This window comes from Phasianus colchicus, chromosome 6 (genome assembly GCF_987193195.1).
Source record: "Phasianus colchicus chromosome 6, bPhaCol1.hap1.1, whole genome shotgun sequence".
In the NCBI taxonomy this organism is placed as follows: domain Eukaryota; kingdom Metazoa; phylum Chordata; class Aves; order Galliformes; family Phasianidae; genus Phasianus; species Phasianus colchicus.
Window position 1 is genome coordinate 35,996,399 of NC_143441.1, and position 13,927 is coordinate 36,010,325.

The following is a 13,927-nucleotide window of genomic DNA, read 5'->3' on the forward strand; positions in this document are numbered from 1 at the left end:
AGAACAACTTTTAAATTATTTTTTATACTGAAACCTCTGTTTCTTTTGTGCCAAAGTGACCTGTTATTAGAATACATCACACCAAAATACAGGAGACTTTAGAACAAGGTGAAAGAATAAGCCATTAGAACTGTCTGACAAAGGTAATTAGTGTTTGATGACAGACAATACAACCAAAGTTCTTGGAACTCTGAAGATTTTGCAATTTTTGGCTTTGTTAGCTTTAAGGAATTTATTCCAATAATTTTACACTGGAACCTGCACAGACCAATACAGACTTCCCTTTTTTAAATGGCAAAAATCTAAAACAGATTTTAAGGAAGATTTAAAGCACCCTGAAAACAGCCCTCTGTGGCAAGAACCAAAGTGAGCAATCAACAAAGCTTAGAACTACTGGCTGTGAATAGAATAAAATTTAGACTAACAACTTGGACACACCAGCCCTTCAGGCTTTAACAGTTTAGGTTATAGCAACACTTTCTGTCTGCCCTACAGCTTTATTGGAGGTTTGTTGTCAACCCATATACAAGCCACGGATGCTGCAGTCTAGTGCTGTAAGCTCAAATTCCCAAATGCAAAGCAGCCTGATGGCCACAAAGGCAATTTCAGTACTAAAAGTGCACAAAGATTATCATCCTGCATCTGAGAAACACTTCTGTTCTTAACAGATACTGAAGTAGAGTTGTTGCATTACAGGAATTCTGGCCACAGGACTGTATACAAGATACACAGCTCATTTTGACTACCAGTAATTTTTTCTAAAGATCTGATCATAAAGAGAAATTACAACCCTGAATGTGAAGGTTACAGAAAACGTATTTCAAACAGTAATCCCTGTTATTCAGGCTGCACTGCTTACATGGTTATAAATATCAACCATTTGGCATATATCCTAAAGGCTGATGTCTTCCTAATGCTTTAGAAGGTGTTAAGGGTTGTTCTCATAACAGCACTCCTTAAATGATTTCCTCAATACAATGATTAGTTTCTACAAGATGATAAAACAAACCTACCTTCCAAGAAGAGTTTACTGCCACAGAATTTCAGGCCACTCAATTATTTAAAAAATTCCATCCATTTCTAATATTACAGCTCTTGCCTATGGAATTTGAATTCCTGTGCAGTACAAGGGAAACTGTTATTCAAGTTTTCCAGATAGGAAACTGAGATGCAGAAGAACTATGGAGTGTGTGCCACATGAAGGATCAGACCTGGGCATCTCAAGGACCAGGCCAACCCCTGCCCGTCCAGTCGCCTTTCCACCAGCTGCTAGGGCACAGTCTTGGCACTTAAATTGTCTCTTCAATGCTAGATATTGCTAACTCTTCTGATACTAACCTTACTGGTGCTGAGTATCCCCACCTGTAAAACAGCAAGGCCCTTAACAAAGAATATGGGCAACACACTCCTGTAACAGCATAAAGCAAAACCTTTGGTTAGCAGTATGCAGCCACCTCCCAAACTTTTCTTTAATATGAGCCACGGGGAAAGGCAACTGATGAGAGTAGCTTAAATCCTATTTCTAAATTGTCATTAGCCTCCTGCCAACACTGTTCTTTCATTTTAATATTTTGCTAACAAGTCTTCTGAAAAGTCTATGTGACTAGAATGGACCACAGGACATGAAAAACTCTGCTAGTACTTGCACCTTATCTGGCAAAAAAGGACTTACTGCAGATTGCTAAGAGACCTTCCCAAAGAGGATCACATACTGCAGCCATTTACTCCCACTCACTGACAACTGTGTAGACTCACTGCAAGTTAACGAAAAGTCCCTAAAATGATTTTAGTGTTTTCCGTGACAGCATTTCCTATTCTGGTGGAGTGGCAAAAAGAAAGAGGGAGGAATGCTGTTTGCTTTCAGAATCCACAAGGTTGGTCTAGAGCTTAATACGTTTCAAACTATCAATCCCCTGTATCTGCATCACAAAGGGGGCAAAACATGTCGTCTGTTTGGGTGGGAGCCCAGCAGGACTTGCACTAGTGACTGTGGTTGGCAGACTTTCAATTTGCCCATCTTGATGTAAATGAAGTAGCAATTTAGACACCTCAAGGTGTTTTTTAGGAATGATTTCCTAAAGTTTCCTGCTGACAGCTGGAATAAAAGTGAGCCTAGAAAATAAGCCGGTACATGCTTAACAGAACTGCTGAATTTCAGTGGAAGAAAAGATTTCCAGACCTTTATGTTAATTCTTTCTAAAAAGAGCATTAAAATATTTCTATCAAGCAGCCTTGCTAAATAGATCTGTAACACTTAGCTGGTACATTTACAAGTCCTTATATGCAGTAACAAAACCCATTTTTAAAGAGTGCTAAAATAAACACCCTATCATATTTTCTTATTAATTCAGACAATTTTCATTTTTCTGCACAGCATGAGGACAATATTACCATTAACAAAATAAAGTATCGTCAGCATGTTGACACATTCTATCAGCTGTGCAGCATAGTTTTCAAATATGTAATTTCCTGAGCTCTCCTGAATCCCATGCTTAAAGCTGAAAATAAGAAATTCTTTATGACCTTACATTCTCATTATTCTTTGTATAAATATGGCCTCAAAATTCCTTAATAAGAACAGAACTTACGCTATCTCATTTTACATGAAAAATATGACTCTTAAGCTTCCTCTTCTTGGTAACGTTAGTAAGCTATCAGGATGACTAAAAGATAACAAAGTGCACACAACTGTATTGGTAAATACTCTCCGCCATTTCTGGCTAGTTTTGAAAAAATACAGGGTAAAATTTTTGTTTTTGCATTTTTCTCTTCTGAAAGATGATCTGTGGAATGAGTTTGATGTGAATGAAGACTAGTTCCTCCAAGTGCAACGTAATCTGAACATGATCACTGGATGTGATTATCTAGGCTGCTTATCTGCTGCCAGGAATATTATTCTTGATAATGCTATGATAAGATGAGTCACTGGGCTTGTTGTGCCTTCTGGAAGTGCCCTGAACATCATCAGTGATGGAATTTTAAATCTATTAAATATGTAAGAAACAGCTGCTGGTGAATTCCCTGTATTCATTCTGCCATTTTGTGTAGCTAAATATCTACCTAATGAAACTTCTCATCATTCAGTGAACTTTTTCAACACGTTTTCCAATAATAATTTCAGTCCATGGTGACCTGTCCCACTTGCACAGGTGGAATTCCATCTAATGCCCATGTTAACCAATCTTGATTCACACAAGGAGCCAGCAGAAGGGCTTCCCCCAGCTCTGCTTCTTAGCAGATCTCCCATAATCTTCTCTCTTACCACACTGGGACACCTAGAGAGTCAGAATCACAGTTACATGCGATGTATCCTTTCTTGAGTGTTTTCATTTAAATAACAGAATATGATATTGCCTTGCTCTGCCTTTTCACCTATCCTTCCTCTTCTTTTTGTGGTACACACAGAGTGCCTCAGGAAGAAACAGGGAGGAAAATGAAAAGCCTAGCCACAGATAACCCAAACAAAGACATGGATGGAGGATTACACAAGGTTAAAGCTCTGCTTTAGGATGGCACTGGTTTAATATTAGCTTAGTTCAGTGCAAATTCCTGGACACTTAGTCCCCACCTGCTTTTCTGGGACAGATTTCAGCCTATGTGACTGTCATCATATTTAGGACAAAACTGCATTTATCTTGCAGTAATGATTTTCCATCTATTTACGATTATCACATTTTCTTCTACATCCCACTAAATAACCTTGTGCTCTTCTTCAGCTTCTGAACCATGCTCTCTTGGTACTATTTCCACTTCTTACACTTAATTGTCTGTGATTTTTCCTTTTGCTTTTCTTCCTGTTTCTTTCACATTTTTTTCCTCTGCAAAACCTAAAGTCATATTTGTGCTGCTTTTGTTTTCTCCTTTATGATTCCCTTTTTCCTTTTTAGCTTGTTTCATCCTTTCTTCTCATCCAGTTCAGATCACTCCTCTGTTTCCTGCCTGCGGAAAATGGGCAGTTTCTCCCCTTAACCAGCATGCTGCATCTGCTATTCACCACTTCTGTCAGTTGCCATAGAGACAGGCAGGCAGTGCAACGGGTATCAGTTCTGCATTTATTACCTGTGTAAGGAAGAGGATGTGCAGTTGGCAGCCCCCTATAGAAACCTGCAGTATACCTACACTTGTGATAAGATTTATACTTGAAAGCTTGTATACTTACAACTCCCTCTTGTTCACTTGCCTTGGGGTACCTTCCCAATTTCTTTTTCTTTACAAAAGCACTTAAATCACCTGGATGTCAGCACCAAGGAAAAAAATACTCCTTTTGAAGTCCATTTTAATGAAGATAGGTGTGCGAAAGGTGCTGGATTTTTTTTTGTTTTTTGTTTTTTTTTTTTTTTAAACAAGAAACTCAAGTTACTTTCATTTCATTTTTAAAAATACCCATCCTGTCTTTCATCTATTCTCAGAGGGCACAGGATTGCACTGTTACATTGACTTACACCAATTTCATCTTTGAAGCAAGTTTAGCTCTCTGAGAAGGACAACATATCTCATTCAGTTCAGAAACTAGAACATCTTACAGAATTCTGTTCAACTGGCACCAATTTCTGTCCTTGGAAATATCTGTAATTTATCAAATATTTACGTTAGCATATTCTGTATTTTATGCAAATTACTCCACAGAACTTTTGCATGGGGCAACGTATCCAAACCAAACATATAAACACAGCTTGAATGTATACTGAAATTAAAATATTTAACCTGCTCCTAAATAGAGTGAAATCCTGGCAATGCATTTATCTCAAAAGACTTCACTAAGCTCCCCTTTAACAGTGTCAAGGGTCTTAACTCCAGTTTTCTGATCTATGCTTCTGGGGTCTGAGTACATATTTTAACCAAAACAGCAGTAGGTTTGAAGGTGTTTCAAGTGAGTATTCCTTTTTGCTCCCAAGTACTATTTAAGTGTTTAACATTAATATGCTTGATTAACTCACACAATCTTAAGCTGTTGTACTACTTCTGAAAGTAGGTAGGGACAATACAATAATTTTTCCAGTATTTCAGTGTTGTCCTTTTGAGCATATTACAATGCTTCTAGCATATTTGAGAAGTAAATGATGTTCAGCTGAATGTTTCCTGACGAACAGCTACAACAGTCTTGCTAATAACTGCTACCATATATCACTACTATAAGCATCTCAAACGAAATGTGACTGAAAGCAGTATTTCACACTATGTACCAAAAATACCATAGTAGTAGAAACTGCCTAGCATAGAAACTTACAGCAGAACTCCATGCGTCACACATGCCTGCATTTACCACAGCACATAGAAATGTAGGTGGTTCTTGTCTAGGCTAATTAGTTTTTAAATGTAGATAGAAAGCTGGACCTGGACCTTATAGTCGTCATAAATGACAATAAATTTTGCAACTTTAAGTGTGGAGAAAGGCTTTATTCCTCTTATTTGTTTAGGCCAGAAGTGGTATGCTCAGTTGTTTACTTTTCCCCTGGATTTTTTTTTTTTCAGATTTGCAAGAAAGAAATAACAAGCTCTAGTATTCTTACTCAGTACTGCAAACGTCAGACCCGTGTGATGAGCTGACAGAAAGCGTCAATGTTGAGACTTGAGTGTTCACCATCTGTCTGAGTCTGTAGGCCTGAATGCCACTAACAAAAAACCAAGCATCACATTGGATGGGATAAACGGAGCCTAACTCACAGTTTCAGATAGTAACTACAAGTTACAACTGTCAGAACTGCTACTTACAGTTCAACAGTTTGAAGCTTGAATTGCTATATATACTTGTACACTGTTTCTATAGTAACTTCTCCTGGTATTCATTCAAACTTGATTCAGTTTTAGTTATTTATACATCTCCAGTATGTAGGCATTGGCTTGGAATTTGATAATTTCATTTTTACTGTTGATCATTTAAAAAAAATAAAAATAAAGTAGTAACAACACAATAACCCAGGAGGCATGTAACTTGACTAATTCTGAAACATCCAACCCAACATTACGAGAGCAGCTCTACCTGGAAAACAGAAAGCTCAGTCAAACTGACTTATTTTATTTTCCCTCTTAAGTTACCAGCCATCTGCTTCCTGAAAAAAGCCCAGTTTCCCTAAGCTGTGCAGTCATAACCATTATATGAGGGTTGCTCTGAAAGTAGTGCCTCCTATTTTATGATGTTGACCCACAACATGAAAGGCGGATGTTGGTTGCATTGGCAGTAGAGGTGGAACCTTCCCACCAATATCCATTACATTTTGTTGCCATGTGACAGATGGCAGCAGAGGGGCAGTCTGACAGAATGGTGTCTGACATGGAAGTGCAGATGAAGCAAAGGTGTGGAATTGAGTTCCTCCATGTGGAAAAAATTGAACCCATTGACATTAATCAACGCCTGCTGAAACCAAACAGTGGATGTGAAAAACAGTGAGGCAATAGGTGCTGCTTTCAGCAGTGGTGACAGTGGGTCACCTCCACTGGTGCAGATTTTCATGAGCGTGGCATGCAGGCTCTTGCTCACTGCTGGAGAAAATGCATAGCTAATGGTGGTGACTATGCTGAAAAATAGCATTTTGTAGTAGAGAATTTGCTTTATCGAATAGTATTATTGTAGTTTCTGTAGAAAAAAATAAGAGACTTTACTTTCAAAGCAACCTATGTAATTTTGGTTAATTAAAAACAAGGCATTCTACACTTGATATTTTTAGTCTTACAGGTGTTAACATGCTGTGCACAATTCCTGCTCCTTTTAGAAGTACCTAAGTATACAGGTTGCATAACTATAACCTTAGTTCTTCACAGCTCCAAAGAACAGCATATTACAACTTCAGACAAAGAAAGAGAGAAAGGACAAAAAAAGATAGGTTTGTGGATGATAAATATCCAGTTTCTGATGGAAAAAAAACCCCAAACAAACCCAAACCTTTATTTCTATTTTCTAGTGGCAGTCTAAATGTCTAATCTTTTGGTGACTCACAAAAAATCATCATTACTTGGAGCTGGATTTCAAAAATGTTCATGGGAAAACTGTTCTGCCACATTTCTCTGCTGAACCCACTAGCAGCCAGACACCTGGTCTTCTTTGCTTAAAGATAGCTACCCCTCTTGGATGTATTGCTGAGAAACTCAGGCAGACTGGGAAAACATTTGATAAGGCTTGTTTGGTCCTATGCAAGGAGGAGGAGAGAGATACTTTCAAGGTCTAGAATGATTCCATCAGTTTGGAGCTGTAAGCATGAGTTAGAACACTGGTGAGTAAATGCAGTTTAAATGAAACTCATTCAGAGTTTCAGCCTGTGGAGTAAACGTGAGATGAGTCCTTAGAGCAGGAAGTAAAAAAAAAAAAAAGCCTGAGAAAGAGAAAAGAGGTGATCTGTCATAAATACATAAATAGTACAAATTCTGCTCATCATCATGTCAGAAGTAACTGGAAAATAATTACTGCCTTCCTGGACAGATGAAAGAGGGTGGAAAAGTCCAATTGTTCAACAGTTACTGTTCAGAATGGATAGAGGACCCAAAGTTAGGTCCTCTGGGGATACCAGATGTCTGTCAAGGGAGACTTGGAAACAGGAGAAGCATTCTTTAAAAATTCACATGAATCACCTCCCTGGTCTTCATGTGCCTGAGAAAGGCTATTCCACCCAGGATCCCTGCACTACACAACTGGGTCTGAACATGTCTGTATGCTCCTGTCCTTGGAAAGCTGAGCCTTCCAAACATGGGTTTACCCTAAGAGCAGTCTGACACAGGACATCATATAAGGGCATGCCACTGAAGTCCCAAACTAGTCAGATGCACTCACATTTCGGCTGTGGAGCTAATTTAACTGGGTCACAAATTTTCTCATGTGAAGCATGCTGCAGGCAATCAGTGCGCTGAAACTGGGGGAAAATTAATGAGCAGACCTTTCCCTAAAAACGTGGGATTTTTGTATGTGATTGCAAACAGCCTCATCAGCTGCAGCAACAATTACAATTCAGGAAGATAATGGGCAATAAGCTACGTATGTAAATCAGAAATTACGCATCTTTATTACTCAGAAAGAATATGCCAAAATAAAATTAAAACCAAGAGAACTTGTTTTGACAAAGATTTCCACAAGAGTATCCAGCGCAGTATCTGAGAAGTCTTGCCATATGATGGAACCATGGAGGTACATCCATCTCTGTGAGCTGGACTGTGTTCTGGAAAAAGTTCTAACTGGAACAGAAGAACGCACATCCAAATTACTAAACCCTTCTCTAAGTCAGGATGCCCATGCTCCAGCTGCAAATAGGAATAGAAACTGGCCTAGGTTAATGTCTAAGTTAATTGCCCAGAATTATTTGGGAGGCTGCTAGTAGGCTCAAAGCAAAACCACAGTAGGGAATATTAAACTGTTAAGATCAAGTAAGTACCAATGGACAATACCTGGCATTGAATGGTTTGTTAGTACAAGTGTAGCCTAAAGGCAACTTTGTGTGATGACTTGGTAAAGAGAATTATTTAAAGATCTGCTCACCAGGACAGTGGGTTCTCTAGACTTTGTCTAGCATAATAAGATATGCTTTCCTTGTCCAAAAAATATCTAGAGAAATGAGAGGACTAACTGCTGTACCTAATATACCAAGCATTCAATTACCAGCAGCAAAACACAGGGCATGTTATCAGCCGTGTCACCACAGCTAGTAGGATTTAATGTAGATTTTCTTTAACAATTTTATTCTTTTAACAGCATGTTACTGAAGACACTGGAATTAATTTATTTCATTAAAAGTCCAATTATTAAACTGCCTCTGTACTTGAGTTCTTGGCATTTGTAAAGTGCTCTCAAGTTCAGAGATGAAGAGGAATACCAGTCACATCTTTATGAATCTTTTGGAGACACTACTGAAAGATATCAGACTCAAATCTATTTAAGTTACTAACATAATAATGTGTAAGATGTTTCTAACACTACCTAAGCACATGCTTCTGTTCTTACACAGATACCAGCACAAAGGCAAATAAGATGACTGCCACAGATACTGTGCAAATCATTGTTACTAGTAAGCTACCTAATACGGACTCTGATGTTTTGAAGGCATGAACAATAAGAGATTACAGTAACAGTTAAGTTCATTCACGCTAGCACTGTCTTCATGGACACTCTCGAAATGAGACGACTGTTTTGGAAAGCAGTATGACTTGTCAGCTGGATTAACAGCCTCAAAGAAATCTGGATCATTAATTTCTAATGCCAAATAAGAAATGGAACAGAGCATTAATTTTCCTGCACTGCTTCGCAAATTTTTAGATCAAATGTTTTAGATCAAAGCTAACACTGTAACTTTGAAAATTCTAATACCCCCAAATTACAATTAGATAATAGTTTAAATTTTCTCATTAACAACATTGCAATTAAAAGATGTCTTACGAAGATTTCTGATAGTGCCAATATTTTGCTGTTAAAATAAGCACATGCTTGTCTCACATTTTATTTAAATAGATGTACAACTTGCAGAGAGGAAGGAGTTCTCTCTCACCTTTTGAGTTCTATCTCAAAAATATACACATTTTCTAACTAAAACATCTATCTCACTGAAGGCTTCACAATCACTTGGGGCCTGAATGGAACTCACAGATCTCAAATATACAGCAGGAGAGAGAAAAGGAGCTGGAAGAAGTGCTGTGAAGATGGCTGGCAATATGTACAATTCCTAGCATCCCAAAATCATGCCTCTGTCTCTCTTCACTTTTAAAAGTTCCAGAATTATAAAAAAATATAATCAGGCCTTGGTACTTTATATTCATGTGGTGTTGCTTTCAAAATGTGCAAGGGCTGCTCTGAAAGTAATGCCTCCTATTTTATTATGTTGGCCCTCAATGTCAGAAGCAGACGTTGGTGCTATGGCAGTAGTCCCACCAATATTCCATTACATTTCGTTGTTGCATGACAGATGGCAGCAGAGGGGCAGTCTCATAAAATGGCATCTGATGTAGGAGTAAGTGTGAAGCTTATCTGTTAGAATCGGTTGTTTATGACCTAGAAACTCTGTGCAGAGCCAAATAGTGGTTTTAATGCATTGAAATCAACGATGGCAATGCCGGAATATCACAAAGTTTGTGCCAGGTGGGTCCCACAAATGCTAACACAGGAACAGAAAGAATATCATGTGCAAGTTTGTCAGGACCTACTGAACCAATACAAGGCTGAAGGTGGCAGCTTCCTGAATTGCATATCCACCTGTGATGAGAGGTGCTGTCATCGCTACAAGTCAGAGTCAGAACAGCAGACCACAAAGTGGGAGCATGTGAAGAAGAAAAAGTTCAAGACAGCCTTCAGCAGGTAAAGTGAGGTGCACTTTCTTTTGGGATAAGAAAGGGGTGATCCTACTGGATTTCCCCGAACCCAACCAAGCCATCAACTCTGACAGACACATTAGGCCGCTGACTAAGCTAAGGCTTGAACTTTCAGTTCAGAAAAGAGAAAAAGACAACCTTTCTCTTGCAACACAATAATGCAAGACCCCATGCCAGTCTGAAGACCATGAAGCACACTGCCAATCTCAGCTGCACTGTTCTACCACACTGTACAGTCTTGATTTGGGGCCTTCTGAATTCCAACCATTAGGGCTGATAAAAGATGAACTGCGTGGGCAACATTTTCCTAGTAGCAATGCCATCATAACAACTGTGAAACAGTGGGTCACTAGTGCAAATTCTTATGAGCACAATATGCAGGCTCTTGTTCATTACTTGCAAAAGTGCATAGTTAATGGTGGTGACTGTGTGGAAAAGTAGTGCTTTGTAGCTGAGAATTTTCTCTATTGAACAGTGCTATTGTGCTCTATCTGTTGTAGTTTCCATGGAAACAAAGAAGAGGCATTACTTTTGGAGCAACCTAAATAGTTTGTGATTTCTACTGAAGTGGCATATAGTATCAGAACATTATGAAAAATCACAAGGCAAAACAACAGCAACAAAAAAAACCAAACATCTGAACATTCTGAAGTCTTTACCTCCAATTCCAACCCACAGAGGTGAGCAGGAAGATGCAAAGAAAGAAAAAAACCCATCTCCCTTTGGGCATCATATTTTAGATCATTTTTAAAAGCTTCCCTGGTTTATGCAGCTTTAGAGCTTATTCAAACAGATCTGGAGCTAAGAAAGATAGCACTGATTTTTATTAAGGTTTCTTGTATTTCCCAAATTCTGCTTCCCTCTGTACCATTCATACAAATCATACACTGATACAGCATGGAAACTGTTAAGGTTGATTTCAGGGATTTCTCCTGTTCCTCTCTGACTTCAAAGCAATTTATATAAAAGTATGTTGGCAAAATCTTTTTTTTTCCAATAGCTGGAATTTTATGTCAATTATACCAAATCTTTAAGATCTCATACAATTCAACATTTATTATTTTAAACCTGTAAGTAGTGAAACACATTCCATGCTTAGACTGAGAAGAAAAAGGTAATCTACAGCATTCATACACTTGTACACAGTGATCCCCAAATTAGCCTAGAATAAAGCAGCTTCAAGCCTGAAGCTGAAAGAATGAGAATCTTCGTAGTAATGAATAGGATCCTATGGACTCCAAGTTATCATCTGTACCATGCAGACATACCATTCCACTTAAAAGTTAGCTTGGATATTCACAAGAGTGTAGCCATATTATTTTAAATATACCATAAAGTAGACATGCAAAAGGAAAAAAAAAAATCAAGATGATTCTTTTCCCATGATTATTCCTTTAAACTTTTAACATTTTAAAAAAGATTGGCACTGCAATATATGAGAAGATACTCCACATTCTGGTAAGAAATAGCATATTACCTGATGGTATTTCTTCAGTATGTTGTGCATTTCTGCTACATCTTCACTTGTTATCGTTTTGATGATATATCTTTTGTCATAAGATGTATGAAACCGGGCACCACTGCGTGCTTGGGAATCATTGGCAAGAGGTGCACTTCTTGTCAATGAGTTCTGTCAATTGATTAAAAAAAAAAATGTTGTCAGACAAAAATATACACATTTTCTAACTAAAACATATATAAAACATTTGCATTTATTTTAAAGTATTTTTGAATAGTCAGTGAGTGGAACTCTGCCAAGCATGTGATCACTTTAAATATTTTGAGAAGCAAAGAGCGTTTGGGTGAATGTACTGACCATCAATGATTTAAAAGTCAGTGAAGATTTACTGTGCTTTGTTACATATATGTTATCAACTTTGGGGTAAAAAATACACAGTCATTAAAACCCAAAAGAACCACCGTTATACACCATAATAACCAAAGATTCAACCCTATTAACAAGTATTATTTCACAATGCAGTAAGAGTTGTTCTTAAGCCAGAGGGACTGGCTGAATAACATAACCAAGAGTTAGGTTTCCAAGCTGTGGTACCAGAGCTATTCCAGTGATTTCTTATCTAGTGTTAAGCAAGTGATATTATTGTACAGTTCCTTCTCTGGCAAAACAGACACATCTTCACATCTTTCTACAAGCTCAGGAGTGGAAGAACAGTTATTAACTGTATAACGGTCAGAAGAAAAAGCTGCTAGAGATGAGTGACCATTTCTAGACTGGGGCTAGATACTACTTGTGTTCCTACGTTAGCAAAGGAAACTTTTTTTCCCCCAGAAAGTTAAGCAGTATTCAGATCAGAATACTGCTCATCTCATTTGAAGGTGTGCTAATGCTTTCACTCTAGCCATGAAGGGATCTGGGAAGCTCTAGGAATTCCAGCAGGAACTGCACACACTAATTTGAGGCAAGTGTTCAAATCCAGTGCCAAGAAGTCAGTGCAGTTGCTAATTATTATTAAGTAATAACTGCAACCTAGAGATGAGGGCAACTGTAGCCTCCATTTAAGAAGGCGCTTGAACACACACACACACCTTCGTATTCCTAATTGCATAAAGGAATCCCACTGACCTAACAAGCATTCAGAATGTTTAAATCCTGACCCAAATGTGGGATGCTTTCTTAAATCAATTTAGTATGAGGTAAGAATGTTTCCCCACAAGCTTACTTTGTTCAACTGAAGTACTCAGAAGTAGCAGGAATAACAGTAAATTACCTAAAAGCACACAGCCCTATAAGGTCTTATTACAATGAAAAGCTTTGTCATGTCATATAGAAGAAATAAATCTTTGCAGACTTCTCCCTGTACACTTTTAGACTCACTCAGTGAATTACAGTCATTACCAATGCCTGTGACAAAATGTGATTCTCTGCTATTCTCTCTGTTCACTAAAGAAACAAAGGATGTGGATGACTCCCTAATGCTTATAAATGAACAGTTTTCCTAGACTGATCAGAACAGAAATTGTGGGACAACCACTCAGTTCCTGATCTGCACTGGCTTTTGTCAGCCAACTTTAACAGATGCAAGTACTTCATACACTGAACTACTATGGGAATTTAAGTCTTCCATACCTGTTTCCAGATGTTCCCTATTCTAATTCATTTCCCACCACTCCGTCACTGAAGTATTTTTTATGTACTGACTGACAATGTCTACCCAAGAGAACACGTACTATAAATGGACTGAATTTTCTTAATACTACACTTCATATCAGAACTCCATTAATTTTAAAACTGAATCATATATTGAGTTAGTCTTAGAAATCATCCTCCATTGAAAGCTTCTATGTTCCACAGTTAGAACTTGACTTTATTTCCAGGGCTTATATTTAATGGTTTTAAATGACAAACCGATCACAGAAAGTTTTCAAATGCAATGCAAATTCAGTTACCATCACCACAAACTCTAGAAAATATGATGAAACATAGTAATTATTCATAGCTTTGAGAAAAGCTGAAGCATGGGTAATCATCAGTGTATCCAGTGAATTGAACTACTGCTAAATTATTAGGCTATAATTCAGTTAGCAATAATAAAGGCTACCGGGTAATTATTTGTTATTGTTCCCAGCAGAAAAAGGTGCATTATTCTGAGGTTAACTGTTCCAATAAAGCTAAACTGTTCATCAG

The 13,927-nt window shown here is 37.9% G+C and overlaps 1 protein-coding gene across 2 annotated transcripts in view; it reads right to left on the minus strand.

Moving 5' to 3' along the window:
- PIP4K2A (phosphatidylinositol-5-phosphate 4-kinase type 2 alpha) overlaps positions 1-13,927 on the minus strand; it is a 101,254-nt gene that overhangs the window by 20,696 nt on the left and 66,631 nt on the right. For both annotated transcript variants that reach the window (XM_090142936.1, XM_031614343.2), the window contains one exon: positions 11,759-11,911. In XM_090142936.1, coding sequence (XP_089999062.1) covers positions 11,759-11,911 — 153 coding nt within the window. The remainder of the gene's footprint in view (positions 1-11,758; positions 11,912-13,927) is intronic.